Source organism: Erpetoichthys calabaricus, chromosome 16, assembly GCF_900747795.2.
Source record: "Erpetoichthys calabaricus chromosome 16, fErpCal1.3, whole genome shotgun sequence".
Taxonomy (NCBI): domain Eukaryota; kingdom Metazoa; phylum Chordata; class Cladistia; order Polypteriformes; family Polypteridae; genus Erpetoichthys; species Erpetoichthys calabaricus.
In genome coordinates this window covers 68,282,652-68,306,878 of record NC_041409.2, presented here as the reverse complement: position 1 = coordinate 68,306,878, position 24,227 = coordinate 68,282,652, and the positions used below count along the sequence as shown (strand labels likewise).

At 40.0% G+C, this 24,227-nt stretch overlaps 1 protein-coding gene across 1 annotated transcript in view; it reads right to left on the bottom strand.

The window, feature by feature from the left end:
• LOC114666416 (kelch-like protein 28) overlaps positions 1–24,227 on the bottom strand; it is a 31,720-nt gene that overhangs the window by 4,653 nt on the left and 2,840 nt on the right. Inside the window, exons 2-3 of the mRNA XM_028821270.2 lie at positions 18,830–19,728; positions 15,827–16,270 (exon numbers count right to left, since the gene is read on the bottom strand). Coding sequence (XP_028677103.1) covers positions 15,827–16,270; positions 18,830–19,728 — 1,343 coding nt within the window. The remainder of the gene's footprint in view (positions 1–15,826; positions 16,271–18,829; positions 19,729–24,227) is intronic.

The window sequence follows — 24,227 nt, the reverse complement described above, 5'->3', positions numbered from 1 at the left end:
TTTACGCCCCTGGTAGGGCCACCCAAAGCAAACTGGTCCTAGGTGAGGGATGAGACAAAGTGCGGTTCAGCAGACCTTCTATGATGAATAAAAAATTTGGATGGCGTTTTCCCTCGCCCGGACGCGGGTCACCGGGGCCCCCCTCTGGAGCCAGGCCTGGAGGTGGGGCTCGATTGCGAGCGCCTAGTGGCCGGGTTTGCACCCATGGGGCTCCCCATGGGCTCAGCACCTATGGGAGTGGCCAAGGAGGTCGGGTGCAGTGTGAGTTGGGTGGTGGCCGAAGGCGGGGACCTTGGCGGTCCGATCCTCAGCTACAGAAACTGGCTCTTGGGATGTGGAATGTCACCTCTCTGAAGGGGAAGAAGCCTGAGCTAATGCGCGAGGTAGAGAGGTTCCGGCTAGATATAGTCGGGCTCACCTCGACGCACAGCTTGGACTCTGGAACCAATCTCCTTGAGAGGGGCTGGACTCTCTACCACTCTGGAGTTGACCCCAGTGAGAGGCAGCGAGCGGGTGTGAGCATACTTATTGCCCCCCGACTTGGAGCCTGTACATTGGGGTTTACCCCGGTGGACGAGAGGGTACCCTCCCTCTGCCTTCAGGTAGGGGGACGGGTCCTAACTGTTGTTTGTGCATATGCACCGAACAGCAGTCTGGAGTACCCACCCTTTTTGGAGTCCCTGGAGGGGGTGCTAGAGGGCATACATTCTGGGAACTCCCTCGTACTGCTGTGAGACTTCAATGCTCACGTGGGCAATGACAGTGAGACCTGGAAGGGCGTGATTGGGAGGAATGGCCCCCCCGATCTGAACCCGAGTGGTGTTTTGTTTTTGGACTTTGTGCTCGTCACGGATTGTCCATAACGAACACCATGTTCAAGCATAGGGGTGTTCATATGTGCACTTGGCACCAGGACACCCTAGGCCTCAGTTCGATGATCGACCTTGTGGTCGTGTAGTCGGACTTGCAGCCACAGGTCTTGGAAACTCGGGTGAAGAGAGGGGCGGAGCTGTCAACTGATCACTACCTGGTGGTGAGTTGGCTTTGATGGTGGGGGAGGATGCCGGTCAGGCCTGGTAGGCCCAAACATGTTGTGAGGGTCTGCCTAGAACGTCTGGCAGAGTCCCCTGTCAGAAGTAGCTTCAACTCCCACCTCCGGCAGAACTTTGACCACGTCCTGAGGGAGGTGGGGGACATTGAGTCCGAATGGGCCATGTTCCGTGTCTCTACTGTTGAGGTGGCTGACCGGAGCTGTGGCCGTAAGGTGGTCGGTGCCTGTCGTGGCGGCAATCCCCGAACCTGTTGGTGGACACCGGCGGTGAGGGATACTGTCAAGCTGAAGGAGGCCTACCAGACCCTTTTGTCATGTGGGACTTTGGAGGCAGCTAATAGGTACCGGCAGGCCAAGCGGAATGCGGCTTCAGTGGTTGCTGAGGCAAAAACTTGGGCATGGGAGGAGTTTGGGGAGGCCATAGAGAACGACTTTTGGACGGCTTCGAGGAGATTCTGGTCCACCGTCCCACGTCTCAGGAGGGGGAAGCAGTACAGTGTCAACACTGTATATGGTGGGGATGGTGCGCCGCTGACCTCGACTCTGGACGTTGTGGGTCGGTGGGGGGAGTACTTCGAAGACCTTCTCAATCCCACTAACATTCCTTCCAATGAGGAAGCAGAGCCTGGGGACTCGGAGGTGGGCTCCCCCATCTCTGGGACTGAGGTCACCGAGGTGGTCAAAAAACTCATTGGTGGCAGGGTCCCGGGGGTGGATGAGATACGCCCGGAGTTCCTCAAGGCTCTGGATGTTGTAGGACTGTCTTGGTTGACATGACTCTGCAACATCGCATGGACATCGGGGACAGTGCCTCTGGATTGGCAGACCGGGGTGGTGGTCCCCCTCTTTAAGAAGGGGGACCGGAGGGTGTGTTCCAACTACAGAGGGATCACACTCCTCAGCCTCCCTGAAAAAGTCTACTACGGGGTTCTGGAGAGGAGGGTCCGTCGGATAGTCGAACCTCAGATTCAGGAGGAACAGTGAGGGCTGCCCTTTGTCACCGATTCTGTTCATAACTTTTATGGACAGCATTTCTAGGCGCAGCCAGTGTGTTGAGGGGGTCCGGTTTGGTGGACTCAGGATTACGTCACTGCTTTTTGCAGATGATGTTGTCCTGTTTGCTTCATCAAGCCGTGATCTTCCGCTCTCTCTGGATTGGTTCACAGCGGAGTGTGAAGCGACTGGGATGGGAATCAGCATCTCCAAATCCAAGACTATGGTCCTCAGCCAGAAAAGGGTGGAGTGTCCTCTCAGGGTGGGAGGTGAGATCCTGCCCCAAGTGGAGGAGTTCAAGTATCTCGGGGTCTTGTTCACGAGTGAGGGAAGAATGGAGCGTGAGATTGACAGGCAGATCAGTGCAGCATCCGCAGTGATGCAGGCTCTGCATCGGTCTGTCGTGGTGAAAAAGGAGCTGAGCCGTAAGGCAAAGCTCTCAATTTACCAGTCGATCTATGTTCCTACCCTATGATCATGAGCTATGGGTAGTGACCGAAAGAATGAGATCGCGAATACCAGCGGCTGAAATGAGTTTCCTCCGCAGGGTGTCTGGGCTTTCCCTTAAAGATAGGGTGAGAAGCTCAGTCATCCAGGAGGGGCTCAGAGTAGAGCCGCTGCTCCTCTGCATCGAGAGGAGTCAAATGAAGTGGCTCGGGCATCTGATCAGGATGCCTCCTGGACGCCTCCCTGGTGAGGTGTTCTGGGCACGTCCAACCAGGAGGAGGCCCCAGGGAAGACCCAGGACACGCTGGAGGGAATGTGTCTCCTGGCTGGCCTGGGAACACCTCGGGATTCTCCTGGAAGAGCTAGAAGAAGTGGCTGGGGAGAGGGAAGTCTGGGCATCTCTGCTCAAGCTGCTGCCCCCGCGACCCGACCTCGGATAAGCGGAAGAGGATGGATGGATGTTTGTAAGTAGGGGGTGATGTGCAAGTAGTCTCCCGGGACTTCAAAGTGTCTTCCGAGAAGACCTGCTGTGCATGTGTATCACACCAACATTTTTGAATTATTTACAACAACAACATTTATTTATATAGCACATTTTCATACAAATAATGCAGCTCAAAGTGCTTTACATGATGAAGAAAGAGAAAAAAGACAATAAATAAGAATTAAAATAAAGGAACACTAATTAACATAGTATAAAAGTAAGGTCCAATGGCCAGGGAGGACAGAAAAAACAAAAAAAACTCCAGACGGCTGGAGAAAAAAATAAAATCTGCAGGGGTTCCAGACCACAAGACCGCCCAGCCCCCTCTAGGCATTCTACCTAACATAAATGATCAGTCCTCATTGTATTCAAGGTTCTCATGGCAGAACTTGATGATGACAACGTTCTATTTTGTCATCTACTCTTTGTCCTTTATTTCTGGCCCCGGGCGTGGTTAAATATCTTTTTTGCAGGGCGTATAACGCTGTTCGAGTTGTGAAAGGGGGGGCGGGTTGGGGGGGCTGAACGCATACTAAGGAGATGCGGTCAGATCCGCTGCTGTCTTGCTGCTGGAAAGCTGTGTATTCTGCTTGTCGCGCTGTGCGTCAATCATTTAAAAGCCTGTACAGCAGCTGTCCTTTTGTCTCACTGCCTTGTCTTGCGTGATGTCAAAGTGTCTTCCGAGAAGATCACATCACGTCTCATCTACCTCGTCTCCCTCCCAAATTTTTTTTTTTTTTTTAGTAGAAAGATATGTTAAATTGGCAATCTCTGCAAGAATCAGCAATGATGTGTGCAGTGTCCTGCAATTGACTGCTACCATGTCCAGGGCTGCTTCCTGGATTATAGACAATTCTTGGAAAATAGGCTTACTCAAGCATAAATAAATATGCATATAAAAGACACAATTTGAAAGCTTTCAAAAATTGCAAGTCCTTTGTATAATCAAGTTAAATCCTCAATTTCTGATTTCATCAATACACCTGACATGGGCTGCTTGTCTTAGGCTAATTGTCTTACAACTGCTGTTCACAGAGCCACAGCCAAACCAAACTTAATAACCAAACCAAAAACACAGGAGAAAGCTTAATAGCGATACAAAAATTTAAAAAAAAATATATTCTCATTTCAGTATTTACAGTACATAGCTGCTATGGACTTCTGTTCCATACTTTAAAACTGTATTTCTTTACGAATGCTCAGCTTTTTAAATCTAACGCTGAGTACTTGGAGCTATTATCAGAATCAACAGCATGGCTGCTCTTCCTGCGCTGCTTTAAATGAAGCTTTAATTCACCCTAAATTGTCCTGATGTAACTGAAATTGGGAGTTTGTGTGAAAGTGGCCCTAGTGATGGACTGGCAACCTTTCCACAGTTGGTGCCAACTAAGTCAGAGGCTGCGGAGATCTTTTTCAGGTCTGAAGTCAAAGATTTCCTAAAATGTGTGTATATGTGAATGGAAGCATACATATTATACTAAACAATTACTGTTTAAACTTTTCATGTTTAATGGAGGCGGCACGGTGGCGCAGTGGGTAGCGCTGCTGCCTCACAGTTGGGAGATCTGGGGACCTGGGTTCGCTTCCCGGGTCCTCCCTGCGTGGAGTTTGCATGTTCTCCCCGTGTCTGCGTGGGTTTCCTCCGGGCGCTCCGGTTTCCTCCCACAGTCCAAAGACATGCAGGTTAGGTGGATTGGCGATTCTAAATTGGCCCTAGTGTGTGGGTGTGTTTGTGTGTGTCCTACGGTGGGTTGGCACCCTGCCCAGGATTGTTTCCTGCCTTGTGCCCTGTGTTGGCTGGGATTGGCTCCAGCAGACCCCCCGTGACCCTGTGTTCGGATTCAGCGGGTTGGAAAATGGATGGATGGATGGATGGATGGAAAATGGATGGATGGATGTTTAATGGATCAAAAACATCTCAATGATCATAAAACAGTATTACCCTAATTACTCTAGGCTAAAAGAATAAATGACACTTGGTGGTGGATTGGGATGTTCCAGTCATGATGTTTAAGGGCTGATACTGACACCAATTTCATCATACTGAATCAGCCGAATCGAAAACTTTTTACACTAAGCTCCCACATACAAGATGCATAGAATCTTTGTTATATATTAAAGTTTTAACTTTGGTATTTTTATAATTAAACTATAGACCACAGGTGTTACCTGTTTCCTTTTTAATTAACAAAATGAAATTCTGTATGTTTATTGTTCAGTTACCATAAAAATACTAAGATACAATTCCCTTAGACTGCATACTTTAAGTAATAAAATATGTACAGAAAATAATTAATCATCATACATTTGGCATAAAAAATACAATGCTTCTCATAATTAGAAGCTGTCATATTGCTTAACTTCCTCTGTAATATAATTACTAGAACTAAAGCTTAATTAGAAAGTCTTTTTCACCATTTTTCTAACAAAGAAATATACATATTCTCGTACATTGACTTAATTCACTAATGTTGTCAGTTAAACAATGCTTAAATGTACATATACATGCACTTTTAATATTGAATCATTTAATCATAAATTGTACTACTGTTTCTTTGCTGTTAAAATATGCCTTTACTATATTTATACAAGGCTAACATGTGTAACAAGTTTACAGGTAAAATAGACAAATTTTGCTATTAAACTAACAAGCCTATTGTTTACTAAATAATTTCAAAATCTTCTTTATCATTTCATTTATTAAGTGAAAATGTGCCATCCAAACTCAGGCAAGCCATGCTCACGTTAATTACAAGGCCAAAATAAAAAGATATGATGAATTAAAATAGCTTTTCTTGCTGTTTGTCTATTTGTGCAGAATTGCCCCTCTGATTCCTGTTTAAGTTTATTACTCTACTTTCTTTAATGTGAAGGCTAATACAAGTATTCCAGTCTTCTCTCAATCTGGTAAAGTCTGTCTTGCTGCTCTCAGTTTACAAAAAAAAGACGTGTGCTATATGAACTAATATAACACATTTAAAAGAGCTAAAACAAAACTGAAAATTTTGAGTTACTTTAAATAGAAATTGGGTTTCAATATAGTGGCATAGAACATTTTTTAGTAATGGAGCGAAATGACCATTTTTAACTGTTTCAGTAATAAAAGGTTCAGTTTCTTTAGAGCAATCATTTTAAATTCTGCAACATTCATTAGATAGCTCAATCAGATACTCAAACGTGAACAGTTTAGTTAAATGTGAATGACAAATAATGTTTGCAGGTTTATACTTGTTTCATTTTGTTATGCAAATTTCTTAAAGTCCTGCTTTTTCATTTGAATAAGTGAAATTTATTTTAATGTTGGTTAAATATATAAAGTGTGGTATTTTATATTGTTCAGCAAGCCAAACACGATAAGGACCAGGGCAGATAATCCAGGGTCTGCAGGTGATCAGTAATAAAGTTTACACTTCCCCTAAAAGAAATGAACTTTTGCAGCAATGTTAAAACAAACACATAGTTTACAAAAAACACAAGGACAATTTTATTTTCCAAAAGAGAATTCAGCTTTCAACACAGGTTTTTTTTTTTTTTTTTTTTAAATTAGAATTACTTGAACAACCAATAATTTCAAGTTATGTTAATCAAACATTAAACTAGTCAAAAATCTTATCTTATGTTTTGTAAACAAAATCATTTTATGGAAAAAAAAATTAAACATACATTCCCTAGCTTTATTCTGACTTTTTTGTGATGCTTTCTAATCCATACTAGCACCAATGACTGGTCAATTCCTTAGCTGACACTCTGGTGCAACCTGCAGAAAAGGACTTTATCTACCACCATTGGCAACTGTGAAATTGCTTTCAACTATAGCACACAAAGTACTTCAAATGTTCAGCTCACAACACATACATGAAGCACCTGGCTCTGTTAATGACATGAGTTAAAACTGATGTCTAATCCCAACCCCTCCTAAATCACTTCTATTTGTGTGAGTATAATGACATGTTTCCAATTTACAGTTATGTTTGTTTACTATCCTTTAGTGAGATCTTGGGACATTATTTATCACTACGAGTTTAATGATGCCTGGCCCATGTTTACATTAGGTGCGAGTTACCTGGAGGTCCCGGCAGGTTTTCTGTACAAGTTTACCAACTCCTACGAAAGCATCGTTTCTAAGAGACCAGTGCTTGTTAATGTACATGATCTCTTTTGCTAAAACCAATGGGGAAAAGTGGGCCCCTATTACAGCAGTACACAAGCAACAAATTAGTATGTAACCGGTCTTTGGTGCTGTCAAAAACCAGTTTAGCTGTTGATTAATTTGTTTTTTTCTGACCTTAAATTCAAGGGCAATATCAGCATCTACAGAAGAAAGGAACACTTTAAAATTGAACAAATATTAATGATGTACATGTATAGTGTTGCTGGCTCTCGTAATCCTATTCTAATGAACAGAGTTAGCAATCCTTTACCAGCTTGTACACCGATTATTTCAGAAAATGTACACAGAAGAGGTCTATCTTTGCATCTATTATTAAACTCGCATGATCCAGCTGACAATTGCAGGGGCCAGACGAATTCTTGACAGTGTCAAGCAAAAAGCATGAATGAACTCTGGTCCATCACAACAACAACTTTTATTTATATAGCACATTTTCATACAAATAATGTAGATCAAAGTGCTTCACACGGTATACTGATGCACACAGTATCTACATTCACTCATATCCATAGTGAATCATTTACAGCTGAATATTTACTGAATTCTCCAATTGACCTACAGGATATTTTTTTTCAGTCTGAATTTATTTTTTGCTTTGTTCAGGATTACATTGGCAGCTGCTCTGAATTGACATCCCATTTTCATTTTAATGCATACTTATTCTCTCCCATTAGTTACAACTGGCATTGTTCATTTCTTGACTTAATTATTTTAATTCTTACATCTTTCTGATTCTGTTAAGTTTCTCAATGTGTTGTCTGGACATATTTAAAATAAATCCCAACTTTCTGGATGATTATGCAAATCATTCAAACAAAAATGTCTTTTACTAGACTTTATTTGAATACCAGCAATTTTTTAATGTGTGCCTAAGCTTTATCATAAAATATGGTTGGCCTTACATTTCCCTTAATATAAAATAAATTGTAAGCTCTTCATATTTATATTTGTAAGTTATTTAATAAATTTTTGTAAACTGTTGTGAACAACATAACATTAAGTAAATCTTACGGTTATTTCTTGGCAGCTTACACAGTTATCAGAAAAAGTCACCTACAGTTGTTGGCTTGCATGTTTGTTTAGGCCTTGGAAGGGCTTCATCAGGAGGTTATGCCAATTTTTATATCCTCAGCAATGAACATCCATGGTGGACTACTTACGATACCAGATATATGTGTCAGACCTATCATTCCCTTCTTAAAGTATGAGTGCGGGTTATTTTTCCTGTGCAAACTGACTGAATATAGACTTCCTTTATTTTTGCCAGTATTGTTTGTAAGTGCTTCCATTGTTGTTTTGGTGTTTAATTTTCTTCCTAACTTATTTGACATTGCAAGTTATAATCAATTTCTGTAACTTGCAAAATATTGGGATCAAGTTTTTTTTTTTTTTTTTTTGTTAAGCCCATGTAGACAACTGCAATTTCAAATTAGAAAACTGTACTAATTCTGAGAAATGCTACAAACCAGAGTGACTAGACTCACCTTACAACATTAATATACAGTTGCAAAAACAATGCAAACTGTAAAAAAGTATTAAAAAAACACACACCTAGAAACTTCTGAGTAAGCTAAAATAAAATCATGTCAATCCTTCTCTGGACAGACAAACATGTATTCTGTGAGTCACATGGAAATTGCATAGTAGTGGAAGACAAAAGGATTTGAAGCAATATGTTTCTGTATTGGTCTAATCACTGGCATACAGTGCATCCGGAAAGTATTCACAGCGCATCACTTTTTCCACATTTTGTTATGTTACAGCCTTATTCCAAACTGGATTAAATTCATTTTTTTCCTCAGAATTCTACACACAACACCCCATAATGACAATGTGAAAAAAGTTTACTTGAGGTTTTTGCAGATTTATTAAAAATAAAAAAATTGAGAAAGCACGTGTACATAAGTATTCACAGCCTTTGCCATGAAGCTCGAAATTGAGCTCAGGTGCATCCTGTTTCCCCTGATCATTCTTGAGATGTTTCTGCAGCTTAATTGGAGTCCACCTGTGGTAAACTCAGTTGATTGGACATGATTTGGAAAGTCACACACCTGTCTATATAAGGTCCCACAGTTGACAATTCATGTCAGAGCACAAACCAAGCATGAAGTCAGAAGAATTGTCTGTAAACCTTCGAGACAGGATTGTCTCCAGGCACATATCTGGGGAAGGTTACAGAAAAAATTCTGCTGCTTTGAAGGTCCCACTGAGCACAGTGGCCTCCATCATCCATAAGTGGAAGAAGTTTGAAACCACCAGGACTCTTCCTAGAGCTGGACGGCCATCTAAACTGAGAGATCGGGGGAGAAGGGTTTTAGTCAGGGAGGTTACCAAGAACCTGATAGTCACTCTGTCAGAGCTCCAGAGGTCCTCTGTGGAGAGAGGAGAACCTTCCAGAAGGACAACCATCTCTGCAGCAATCCACCAATCAAGCCTGTATGGTAGAGTGGCCAGACGGAAGCCACTCCTTAGTAAAAGGCACATGGCAGCCCACCTGGAGTTTGCCAAAAGGCACCTGAAGGACTCTCAGACTATGAGAAAGAAACTCATGAACTCTTTGGTGTGAATGCCAGGCATCACATTTGGAGGAAACCAGGCACCGCTCATCACCAGGCCAATACCATCCCTACAGTGAAGCATGGTGGTGGCAGCATCATGCTATGGGGATGTTTTTCAGCGGCAGGGACTGGGAGACTAGTCAGGATAAAGGGAAAGATGACTGCAGCAATGTACAGAGACATCCTGGATGGAAACCTGCTCCAGAGCGCTCTTGACCTCAGACTGGGGCGACGGTTCATCTTTCAGCAGGACAACGACCCTAAGCACACAGCCAAGATATCAAAGGAGTGGCATCAGGACAACTCCGTGAATGTCCTTGAGTGGCCCAGCCAGAGCCCAGACTTGAATCTGATTGAACATCTCTGGAGAGATCTTAAAATGGCTGTGCACCAACGCTTCCCATCCAACCTGATGGAGCTTGAGAGGTGCTGCAAAGAGGAATGGGCGAAACTGGCCAAGGATAGGTGTGCCAAGCTTGTGGCATCATATTCAAAAAGACTTGAGGCTATAATTGCTGCCAAAGGTGCATCGACAAAGTATTAAGCAAAGGCTGTGAATACTTATGTACATGTGCTTTCTCAGTTTTTTTTATTTTTAATAAATTTGCAAAAACCTCAAGTAAACTTTTTTCACGTTGTCATTATGGGGTGTTGTGTGTAGAATTCTGAGGAAAAAAATGAATTTAATCCATTTTGGAATAAGGCTGTAACATAACAAAATGTGGAAAAAGTGATGTGCTGTGAATACTTTCCGGATGCACTGAACAACAGTAAATCTAAATGCCATGTTTAAAGTTAAAATGACAACCGCAATTAGTGTTAGAGATGCATGAAAATGGAGAGTCAAGTTCTGAAAAATACTTAAATTTTTTTATTAAATTCTGTATTTACCCCAACATAAAACCAATTCAGCGAGACAATAATCCAAAATACAGTATATAAATAGATAACATATATGGGGCTGGTTATGCCATACTGGACCCAAGTTTTATTGGCGCAGTGGTAGTGCTGCTGCTTTGCAATAAGGAGTCTGTGGAAGATTGTGGGTTCGCTTCCCGGTTCCTCCCTGTGTGGATAGCGCTTTGAGTACTGAGAAAAGCACTATATACAGTGGTGTGAAAAACTATTTGCCCCCTTCCTGATTTCTTATTCTTTTGCATGTTTGTCACACAAAATGTTTCTGATCATCAAACACATTTAACCATTAGTCAAATATAACACAAGTAAACACAAAATGCAGTTTTTAAATGATGGTTTTTATTATTTAGGGAGAAAAAAAATCCAAACCTACATGGCCCTGTGTGAAACAGTAATTGCCCCCTTGTTAAAAAATAACCTAACTGTGGTGTATCACACCTGAGTTCAATTTCCGTAGCCACCCCCAGGCCTGATTACTGCCACACCTGTTTCAATCAAGAAATCACTTAAATAGGAGCTGCCTTACACAGAGAAGTAGACCAAAAGCACCTCAAAAGCTAGACATCATGCCAAGATCCAAAGAAATTCAGGAACAAATGAGAACAGAAGTAATTGAGATCTATCAGTCTGGTAAAGGTTATAAAGCCATTTCTAAAGCTTTGGGACTCCAGCGAACCACAGTGAGAGCCATTATCCACAAATGGCAAAAACATGGAACAGTGGTGAACCTTCCCAGGAGTGGCCGGCCGACCAAAATTACCCCAAGAGCGCAGAGACGACTCATCCGAGAGGTCACAAAAGACCCCAGGACAATGTCTAAAGAACTGCAGGCCTCACTTGCCTCAATTAAGGTCAGTGTTCACGACTCCACCATAAGAAAGAGACTGGGCAAAAACGGCCTGCATGGCAGATTTCCAAGACGCAAACCACTGTTAAGCAAAAAGAACATTAGGGCTCGTCTCAATTTTGCTAAGAAACATCTCAATGATTGTCAAGACTTTTGGGAAAATACCTTGTGGACTGATGAGTCAAAAGTTGAACTTTTTGGAAGGCAAATGTCCCGTTACATCTGGCGTAAAAGGAACACAGCATTTCAGAAAAAGAACATCATACCAACAGTAAAATATGGTGGTGGTAGTGTGATGGTCTGGGGTTGTTTTGCTGCTTCAGGACCTGGAAGGCTTGCTGTGATAGATGGAACCATGTATTCTACTGTCTACCAAAAAATCCTGAAGGAGAATGTCCGGCCATCTGTTCGTCAACTCAAGCTGAATCGATCTTGGGTGCTGCAACAGGACAATGACCCAAAACACACCAGCAAATCCACCTCTGAATGGCTGAAGAAAAACAAAATGAAGACTTTGGAGTGGCCTAGTCAAAGTCCTGACCTGAATCCAATTGAGATGCTATGGCATGACCTTAAAAAGGCGGTTCATGCTAGAAAACCCTCAAATAAAGCTGAATTACAACAATTTTGCAAAGATGAGTGGGCCAAAATTCCTCCAGAGCGCTGTAAAAGACTCATTGCAAGTTATCGCAAATGCTTGATTGCAGTTATTGCTGCTAAGGGTGGCCCAACCAGTTATTAGGTTCAGGGGGCAATTACTTTTTCACACAGGGCCATGTAGGTTTGGATTTTTTTTTCTCCCTAAATAATAAAAACCACCATTTACAAACTGCATTTTGTGTTTACTTGTGTTATATTTGACTAATGGTTAAATGTGTTTGATGATCAGAAACATTTTGTGTGACAAACATGCAAAAGAATAAGAAATCAGGAAGGGGGCAAATAGTTTTTCACACCACTGTAAATGTAATGAATTATTATTATTATTAAAATGGGTTACTACATACATATAAGCAGCTTTTCTATGCAAATGAATAGGGCTTTGCAAATTTGAGTTTATAATGATGAAACCAATCTACAACTGAAGACCTTAAAAAACTGCCTTCTTGGAAAAACGCTTGTTATCTTTTATCTTAAATATATCCTAGATGCATGTTAAGATCTCTTCTGATTGCCACAAACTACTTGTAAACAAAAAATCAAGAATTTACATTGCCCTGAAATCCAAGCAGAGCAGCTGGATTTAAATAAACACACCATTAAAAGCAAAACAAATTCAACAAAATCCACTTACTAGGAATGACAACAATGATCAAAGAAAAACACTGCACACATGGAGAGTAAACAATCTAAAGGCATTGCAAATTGATCATGTTGTTCAGCTATCTTGAGCATTTCAACTTACTTAATGTGAGACTAAACATAAGCAAATACTGTATTCCTACAAAGATACATACTTAGCAAGATGCTGGTAAACAGTGTTTACAAGAGGGAAGTGGACACATGAGAGTTGATCTATAATTTTTGTGCTTCCCTGAGCATCAAACCACAGCAGGTCAAAAGTTCAGGTTACTTTAAAGCCATGCCTATGTTTTGTCTCTAGTCTGCTGAAATTCATAGCATTTAAAGTCAAGAGAAACTGATGGTTTTAACATTGTAGCACTTTTTTCCATGGTAATTCATGTTTTCAAATAGCTGGGCTGAACTGAACATATTATAATTCATCTATATCAAGGCTACTGAAAATACTCAATAATCACTATATTGTTAAATTAAATGATTTCCTGATAGGAAAATTGTCCCTGGCTTACAAAATATATTGTATAGCTTTAGACACAACAAGAAAATTCAATGTGGTCCAACTCCTGACCAGTTAGTGAAAAAGAGATAGATAAGAAAAGAGTAATAGAATATATAGATGTGAAGTGCACTAAAAGAGAGACGAAGATAATGTAGAAACAAAAAATGAAAATGCACTTGCATAGACCAACAAATTCAGATTTCAGCAGTTCTGAATGTTTCTTCTATTATTAAACTGCACATTGTCCAACAACTTGTGCTAAAAGAACAATTTCAGTGTGCTTTTTGTTTTTACCCGTCTAATTCAAATATACAGTACCCTAAAGTACAGGGTAAAGGCTGAGCCAAAGCCTATAATGCCAAGACAAATTAAATTAAATTAAGTGGAGTAAACTAAAGAGAGTGAGAAAACAGACTGGGCCAGGAACTGAATCAAGCTCTAATAATGGCAGACTGGGGGTTGTAGACAAGGTCAGATTAAAATACATAAATATGTACAGCTGTAAAAATTATATAATATAACCTTAGGGGGATGGAAGGGGAACACCACAACACAAATTAGTGGAAGATTAAAGCTTATAGACCTTTGGAGTACAGGGTAGAGAAAGGGGAGGATGGGACCATTCTAAAAGCAACCACATTTTCTGTTCAACTAAACACTATTTTTAAACCATAATACACTTATAGTAAATGATTAAATATTGCTTTATTGTAGAATTTGAGAAGTAGTCTGGATCTTGACAGCTTTAGAATTTGATTTCAAAAGGGGAATTAAAATCCTCCCACTCCATAGTCATTTTTATTGCTCTGTCTTGGCTCTTTAGATGTGAGCTTCCCATCTGCAAGCTTACTACAGCAGTGCTATTACATAACATATAATTATTCTCCCTTGTGGTTTGAGACATATAGCAAATCGTTTTGTTAGAAGTGTAAAAACCAAAAGATCAATCTTTGAGAGAAATGATGGCCATACTTTGAAATCTTCAGCAAGTTTTTGTTTTGTTTTTTAAGTAGTCCTATATATTTTTTTCTTTTATTTGCTGTGTTATTTGACAGAAAACATTCATATCTTCTATTGCACTGTAACAGTAATGCTTGTAATTCTAGCCTGTAGAGGGAAGTACACACGATCCAAAGACAGCATACAATTTCTAGAAGAGACTCAACCTAAATCAAAAAAATATATTGATTGTTTTTCTGAAGCTGTCTGTTATGCAAATTAGTTATTTTATTAAACTAGGGGGCTCTGACCCCTGCACACTTTGCTCGCACACCCCCAGGTTTGGTTTACCGGATCTACAATTTAAAGAGATTGTTATTTTCATGGGAATTGTTACATATGCATTATTTTCACTTTTATTTTAAAACTTTTGTAAAAACAATACTTGTCCTTTATTTCCGGCCCTGGGCATGGTTAAATCTCTTTCTCGCAGGACGTACGACGCTGCTCATGTTGTGAAGGGGAGTTCGGCTGAACGCAAGCTAAAGAGATGTCGTCAGATCAGCTGCTGTCTTTCTTGCTGCTGCTGGCGAGCTGTATGTTTTGTTTGTCGCACTGTGCGTTGATCACTTAAAAGCCTGGACAGCAGCTGTCCTTTTGCCACTTTGTGTCTCTGCCACTCGCGTTGAGAAGGGGGTGGGGGGGCCGAACACACGCTAAGGAGAAACAGTCAAATCATCTGCCGGCTTGTTGTTGCTGGCGAGCTGCGTTTTCTGCTTGTCGCGCTGTACAGTGATCATTTCAAAGCCTGTAGAGCAGCTGTCCTTTTGCCACTTCACGTCTCTGCCGCTCTCGTTGTGAAGCGTGGGGGTGGGCTGAGCGCAAGCTAAGGAGAAGTGGTCCGATTAGCTGCTGGCTTGCTGCTGCTGGCGAGCTGTGTGTTCTGCTTGTCGCTTGTTGTTGTTTTAGGAGCTGGGAGCATATGAAATGTGTCTGCCAAAAGCATTCCAACAACTGCTAGTTTGATGTCCGTGAACTTGGTTTAAATGATGTCTCACTGCCTTGTCTCGCGTGATGTTAAAGTGTCTCTCACAGGACGTCAAATTGTCTTCCGAGAAGATCACGTCTCATCTCCCTAGCCTCCCTCCCAAGATTTTTTTTTATAATAGAGAGATTAGTTTAACTGTAAATCAAAATGAGAACTTAATAAGTTAATTCCAGTCAAAGTTTAATTACAGAAACTATTAGAGGCAGAAGTATATATCACTAATCATCAGCCACAAAAGGATGGAACAATATATGATGTCTATTAGGAATTATTTTAAGGAACCAATAAATGGCATGCTTAACAGCTACCTGGCTGCACATGCTTAGAATTTCCTATATGGATCTTAAAGAGATGCTTCACTGCACACTTACTTAGCTATTTTTATCTGGGTACTTATCCATGCTTGACTACTAGACTTGTGTGTGCATGTTTCTACAGAAATGTTTAAACTTAACTGTAAACTAATTTAAATCTAAACCAATTAATTGGAATAAATGTTTATGCTCTGTGATGTTGAAATCAAGGTAACAATGAACCAAAAAAAGAAAAAAAAAAAAAACCACCTTTACCTGTTCATGTGTGCAGGTCCATAACCACCAATTGCATACATCATTCCATCCAGTACAGCTGTAGCAAAACAGCTGCGTGAATTAATCATGGGAGCAACTGGCTGCCACTCTTTCACCTTAGGAATGTACTTCTCCACAGACTGTAAGTAATACTGGCCATCATACCCTCCTAGGGCATATAGTTCTCCAGCTAGTACTACTACTCCCAGAGTGCTACGACTCTCCGTCATTCTTTCCACCGGTATCCATGTGTTGGTGTCTGGATTCCAACTTTCCACACTGTTCTCATGTCGTCGATAGTTAACACCTTGTCTCATGTGCGTAGCAATTCCTCCCACAACATATACTTTCTGATCCAGTACAGCAATTCCAAATTCATAGCGAGGGACACTTAGGGGAGCCACTCCAATCCAGGAGTCAGTTTGGGGGAAGTACATTTCCATACTGATTGACCAAAAAAAAAAAAAAAAAAAAAGAACAAAAAAAAAACCTGTTAATTTGTGCAACTTATTCAGTTCCAGTTGAAAACTAGTTATCTGTGTAAAAAGTCAAGTACTTAGTAAACAGTAGCAGAGTGGTTGGTGCTGCCATTTGAGAACCCAAGGAGAAAGGGTTTAAGTGCCAAGAGATTGTCTGTGTGGAGTTTCTATATTGTTTTTGTGTTTACAAGGATGTTACACAGGTTATTCCAGTGGTCTTCCCACAATACAAAGACATGTAAGATAGGTTAACTGAGGACTTATCACTGGCCAGTTGCAAGTGATTGTGTGCAAGGATGTGCCTTGTGACTGCTAAAGATGCTCGGATTAGCTGCGCTTCCCTGAAATGGATGAATGGATGGACTAAAAGCAGTAAAGCTCTTTATGTTTGCTCAACAGTAACCATCTTCACTTATAAAACAATTCAATGTGAGCATTTGAGTTTTGAATAACAAATATTATATGGACTAAAATGGAAATGCATCATTTTAAACTCAGCAAACCAATTAAGGCTCTACAATACATGTCTTATATGATATGAAATGCCCGATATGAATAACAAAAATTATAGCAGGAAAAAAAATAACTTTTTTCCATGGTAATTCATGTTTTCAAATAGCTGGGCTGAACTGAACATATTATAATTCATATATAAAAAGGCTACTAATCTTGCAGTTATCTAGGGCTTTATTAATTCATAAGTCATGACTGGCAATGATAACACATTGAAGCCAATGAGCTTTTCGAACCAACCAATACTGATGACTGAATACCGCTGAATTTGTTCCACCTTGAGTTCGGTGAAAACACAGGTATGATCTGTAACTTTGGTGAACTCAGCAAAGTGCATTGGAGTCAGTGCGGAAGGAGAAACTGATCTGGTTTAGAGTGGTTTATAAGGGTGCAATGGACTTTTACGTTTCCATGAGGTATAGGGATGTGTTTGACAACCATGCTAGATTGATTATTTTGACTGAAAATGTGACCTAAGCTGTGAAGCACCACTGTTCCTCTCGGAGATAAATTTATGCCCCGAGTCCACATTACTTGAAGTCCTTTCTCTCTCTCTTTCTCCATATCACGTGAGCTCCTATCACTGAGACTAACTAACACCTACTGTATAGCCTGCACTGCAAGGGATCTGTGTTACATACTTGGGGGTTGTCTCTGTCACTATCCGACTGACACTATATAGCCATATTCAAATATTTCTTTTTCCTCCTAAAAGGCAACTCATTTATAGTCAAGCCTATCATTTATTCTCATATTTGCATTAATTGTTGGGTGTGCCATGTCTGTGAAAACTTTGAGTGTGTTGCCGACTATTGCTGCTCTCTTAATTTATGGCGTGAGCTCTCCATCCATTATGTGCCACTTTGCATGTTCTTCCTTCCCCACTTCAGATTCACACTGGCTGTGTACTTCATATTCAACATTTTGTGAAAAATATAGCAATGCAATTCCAAGTGTGTTTATGGTTGTTTTTTTACATAACTGAAATACCTGGTACATCGACAGTTTTCAGATTTGCTTTTTTTCTTCATCACACATAGTGAAACAATTTGAGTGATTATAAGTGTGACATTTTTACATTGATCTTTTAAATTGCCTCCAGTCAGCAACTCACATCTGGGAAACAATGATCAGTAATGTTGGTAACAGCGGCAGGATAAGATTTATCAAGGTAAAAAGGATATGCAAATACAAACGTAAGCCAGTGGAGAGAGAAAGCAATTCAAACCTGCATACCAACATTTAATGTCACTGTTTCTGGTGGCAACAATATGGGCATTTGATGTGTAGCAATTTAGTAAAAGTCACAGAAGGACAAGAGAGTGACAAGCACCTCGAAATTATTAAAAGATTTAAAATTAGTGTCGGCCATAGCACTTCTAGTATTAAATAATTTTCTCTCTACCTCTCCCAGTGCCCCTGTAAGGTGGGGGACTGCAGTGCAGTTTAAGAACCCCTGGGTAGTGACATCCCTATCCAACGTTGGCTGCTACAGCTCTGTGATGTCATGCTGACCTCGCTAAGTATTATGAAGAACTGGTTATTAAAAAAAAAAAAAAAAAAGTTTGCCTAAGATGGCTACTCAGCAAATTTTCAGGGAAAAATTTGGTGAACAAGGTCATTGAAAAAAAACAGCAAATTAATGGCATTTAAAAAAAAAAAAAAAAACTTTTGGCGAATTTCACAAATCAACACTGCTAACCAGAAAGGTAAAAATTAAATCAAACCACTAAATCTCAGCCATACTTGGGAAAATCGGGCAGTTGTAAAATGACTATGATGTTTTTTATAAATCAAAGTTAAACATCTGTATTGTACCTGGGGGTTAATCTGTTCCTTTCTCCTTTTTTTAAGGTATAACAGATGATACCTTCTAAGATCACATAATTCTAATCTGATATTAACAAAGTCTTTAAATGTCTCCATTGTCTTTTGTATCTAATATATATGAATCCCTACTGATCACATAATTAAATACAAAAACGAGTTTCCATTACAAAAGTAGTTTTACCTTTCAAGTGTAGCAAACAGCCCAGCTTTTCCACCGACAGCACAGAGTACTTTTGGGGCACAGCGTGGTCTGGTGGACAGAACAGTCTGATAAGACAGTCGATGCTCTGGCATGAAGTGATACTTAAGGGCTTCATTTAGTAAGTGCTTGCATGCATGATCGTCCCGAATGAGGTGGTTGGCTTCATATAGCCGCGTCAGGAATTTCACGCTGAGAAGGGGCAAACGAACACAGTGCAATAACTGGGCTAGGTACTTCTGTCTCTCCTGAACATCATATTTGATCCAGGACTCCAGTGCATAGAAAACTGTTTCCTCAGTAACAACATTGAGGCAGTCATTGGAAATTATGTCATCCAACTCGGACCGCGTTAGCTCAAAAAACTCTTCAGTCTGGCAGACATCCTCAAAGTTCTGGCAAATGAATTTAGTGGCAGCCAAATAGAGGTCATTGCAGCCATAAGTCTCTGCAAAGCGAGAGATCCCAATACAATTTCCTGCATCCAGCTGACTCTCCAGGAAGGCGCAGCACTCTTTGAGGACCAACTTGACCTGGAGAAGGTTGGCAGCTGGCAGCAAAGACTCCACGGTTTCCTGAGAAATGAAGACAGTTCCTGTGTAAGCATACTCCACAATAGCTTGCAAAGCAGATTCATCAATACACTGAAACTCCACTTCGGAGTTCTCTTTCTCCGACAGGCTGCCAGTGAACATGGCTTTGAAATATGGGCTTATGCTGGCAAGGACCACCTTATGGGCATGTATTTTTGCATCGCCTACTCGAAGAACAATGTCACATAGTTCTCGATGTTCCCGGAGTAGCTGAAGGCCCTGTAGTAGCTGTTCAGAGTGAGGTCGTGTCAAGGTGGCAAGCAAGCAAGACGGTGCAGACTGGTCCATCTAAGAATTAAGTTTGAGAGAGTCAGTCAGGCTTTTCAATGATGTCAATAGTTTAACTGTTTTTCTACAATGCAAAACACCTTTTCAGTGAACATAACATATTGCAACAACCTACATACTTTAATTAATCGCTGGTTTGTTTATTATAGGACAGGTTCTCAAGCTTGTTTGTTAACATTAACTTTAACAGTTGATGCAGCAAATGAGATCCCTGTACCCAAGACAAAATTACTTTAAGGGATTTTCAGCAATTTTCCTTCTCGTATACTCTGGCATAATTTCTAGTAAGTACCCAATATAAAAAAACATGCAACATAAATTTTATTTCTTTTAGTTATATGCTAACAGATTTTCCCCATTTTTCACTTCAATGTAAACAACCTTGTAAAAAAACTGAAAATAAATTACTGACAGCAATGGATTAAAAAAAGCTGTATGAAAAAAGTGGATAATGTTCAATAAAAACGGACTTGAAAAACTATAAAGAAATATTTAAATGCTACAGAGTATTACAAGTCTTGAAAGTGAGTTGGATGACCTGATGATTCACCCTCAAAATCTCAGGTCTGGGTTTCACTAGCAACAAAAAAAAAAAAAAAACATTAATCAACAATTGACATAAAATCACTCCCATTCCTCGTATAATTATTTCCCTTTTATAAGTCCCTTTAGATAGCCCACTCCCAGATCTAAGCCAACTCTTAATATTATCTTCTCATGTGGTCATCCTAAAATATTCACAGATTTAAAAAAAAAACCAAAAAACTCTATATAGACTAATTATCATTGTTGTAACTGCAAATATAAAATGAATGAATTCTTAATGAAACATTTTTTTAATTCTGTGGCAAACCAATGTAGCTTTAGCACAAAGTATCACATAGTTACTAATGAAAAGATGACATATATGTATCCTCTTTCATACAAAACTGTGGAGTATTAAAGACAGTAAGTACTGTATGTTGAAGCAACTTTCATAAATAATAAAGTGTTAACAAGCTTCCCTGCAGGCATCTATCTCCAAGCAATTTTCTCACTGTCTCAACTTACGAGCAGATAATGTATCAGTGGACAAATACTTCCAGTTCACATCCTTGTGCCACAATGTTAGAAGCATCATAGATGCACATGGAGTAAGGCAAGACATTAGTGACTAACTGGTTCTGAGCTTCATACGAGGGATTGTAGTTTTCACCACTAAAATGAAAAGGACAATCCTGGAATGGTCTGATTTTTTAAAAAAATCTTGAATCATGTTCCAGTTTGTAATTTTTTCATTAGACCATGGCAGAGTATCCCAATTTTAAATACAGACCTATTTTTATAGAAATTCAATGCATTTTCACAAACAGTAAATTACCCAAATTAATTTTGACAATTCTTTACAGGCGTGTTTGATTTTGTGATTTTTGTCTTTGTTTGTTTATAGGCTTGGGTGTTAAATTGCTAATACCTTTAGTGCATGTAGCTTTCATGGGTTTTAGGCAATTTGGCTGCACACATACACAAACTGTATATATACGCATAATCTCCAAATACAGCATTCAGGTGCAATTAAACTGCTTTACTGTATTTTACGTAGTTTTAATAAAACAGTAGGAAATAACAATTGTCAAATTCAGCTCCCATGATTACTATTGCATGATGTGACCATTTCCATACATACGTTTAGATATACCCACAGATATATACACAGACACAAGTTCCAGCTACAGTACATGTTTACATGGGAAGCACTTTTTGCTCCCTCCACACAACACAGCACAAGTACCAATAAAACAGTCCTTTTCCTTTTCTTCTTTCTCTCTTCCTCTGACTCCCTCCCAACTCTGGCTCCTGGAGAAGTAGAACCCAGGAGTATTCCAGGTGGCTTGTTAAGGAGGTCTGAAATTACTCCCAGGTGTGGTGGAAGCCCAAAGTAGGGCACTGCTGCTCCCGCAGCGTCCCTTGTTGTCATCCACAGAACCCAACAGGGCTGAGCCGACCAAGATCAAGTCCCATATAGCCCTGTGGGACTCCGAGGCACTGTTGCACCCCAGAAGGACTGCTTAATAGCAGCTCAGGGGAGGCAGTGCCCTTCATAAATCATCTCTCCTTGTTGTTCCATTACAGAGGCATCCCGGCTGGGTAATGATGTGTGCCGCCATCCATTACTATAATATATATCTCTATTATAAAAGAAAATCATGAGACGAGACAAGATTATTTCCAAGAGAATTTTTCAACTCCCGCCATCCTCTCAACCATTTACGGTTAACGGCCCAAGGCCACAGTCCTCTCGCCTCTCATTCATGTGAATTCTTTTGTCAGACACAGTTCCTGCGCTCTCAGTTCTTGTAAATTTTTACGTTTTCCTCACTTTAAGTTCCCAATAAAAGACTACTTATTATGTCCAAATTTGAATGAAGAATTTCATCCCAAAGGATTATCAACAGAAGAAAGGAGTACACAGGCAAACCTAGCACCGACAAACGAAGTCAAACGAATAAACGCAATAATTGTTGATCAGTTACACGGCAAATTGGTTAAATGCGCATCAATCGACTATGCTGAAACAGTTGGTGGTGATGGTGCAGAAGATGAAAACATCAACTTACAATATCCTGTAGAATATTTATAACCATTAACACCGTCCAGTCTTCCACTGGCCAAATTACTGTTGAAAGAAGGATGTATCGTAATGTCATTGCACAATTTATGCAAGAGTGATGGGCTATACAATAGGACAAGATTAGCTGTATTCAAAATTGGTCGAACAATTCTGACATGTAAAATTTTAACATGCGACAAGAAAGGTAATGTAGTACATCTTCCACGGAAAACAGACACCAAAAGAGATCTTGATATGCCATTAATATTAAAACGTTTACAGTTTCCCGTTAGAATAGCTTTTGCTATGACAACAAATCACAGGGCCAAACAATTGAAAAAGTCTGTTTATTTATTAGAGAGAAAGAAATGATATTCACTCAACGGCAGTTGGGTTTTCATGATGCAACTCCAAACACGGAATCAAAATTCAAAGCGATACTGACGAAAAGTTAATTCCAAATATTGTTTTTACTGAAGTTTTACGATAAAAGTATAAGTTTAAAAAGTATTTGCATATTAATTTCAAAGCCAAACAGAACGAAAAAGTATAAAACAACATGAAACATAATTTTCTTTCAATCTATTAAGTTTTACTATTTTTTACTATGGTTAATTACTCACTGTAATGTAAAATAGTTAGATCCATTATGAATATATAACAATTCCCATGAAAATAACAATCTGCTTAAGTTGTACATCCACTTCCCCATACGCGAGCGGGAGAGCTGCAAAGTGGCTAGCACGTTGCGTCCACATAGGGGCTCGCGAGCGAAGTGAACAGGGGGCAGAGCCCCCTAGTTCTTTCAGCAAATAACCAACTCCTTTCAACTTAAATAACTCTGAAGAATTAATTTTTTGAAATGGCTCCAGCTTCTCAAAAATGCAATTTCTATTTTTTCAGATGAGCCATAGGATGCTTCTAGATGTTCCCAAACCATCCCAAAATCAGCAGCTGATATGCACTGATCTAATTCTTCTTATTTGCTGAAATGAATGAATTCCAAACCATTTTACCAGCAATTTATGTTCCTCACTGGCAGTCAGATTTAGTTATTTGGCAATCATGAAGGATAATCAACAGGCTCAATAATTTTCAGGGGCAATCATCAAACTTGTCATCTTCAATGTGACAAGTTTTGCTCCTACCTATTTTATCAACAGGGAGAACATCAGGAGCAATACAACATTTTTGGGGTGGATACTTAGTTACTGTTTTTGCTTCCTTAAAAGCATCGGAAGTGGCCTCCACCCAGTACACCATCAGCTGTGTCACTGAAATGAGGTGATTTGAAAATGCACATAACAACTGACCTGAATGCAAATAAAAATGATGATGCACATAATCCTCAGAATGTTCCTTGGCATTGCATGGAACAAATCTGAACTCCATTTGCTCAGCACTACCTGCAATATCAAGACCAGTTGCTGTGGGCTCCAGTGATTCACACACAGATACCAAAGAAGCATTGATCCTATGGGGGGAAAAATTACGTTATGTTCTGGCTCTTTGGGAGATGTGATCAGGCAGATCCGTATGATTAAAAACAATAAATGTATAGTATGAAACCGAATGCGAAAAAAACTTTGCTCTTCCTAGGTTGTTTCAAACTGTCCTGCAAGTTAAAAGACACCTGCCCTTTTAACAAAACATTTCCAATGTAAACTTAAGAGACATTTAATAGAGATTCTGACTGTCTCCTTAAACAGATTCCAGAAATTAACACAATTTTTAAAAATGTTATAATCAGTAGAATAGTTTTACATTAATGTTTGTGTTAAACTCTGCAAATCCTGTCCTCTGTTGTGCACCATCATCAATGACCTGATGATTATAATTTTCACATTTGCTTCTGTTCCTGAAATTCTAAAAAAAAAAAAAGTTCTCCCTTGCCTGAAAAACCGATACC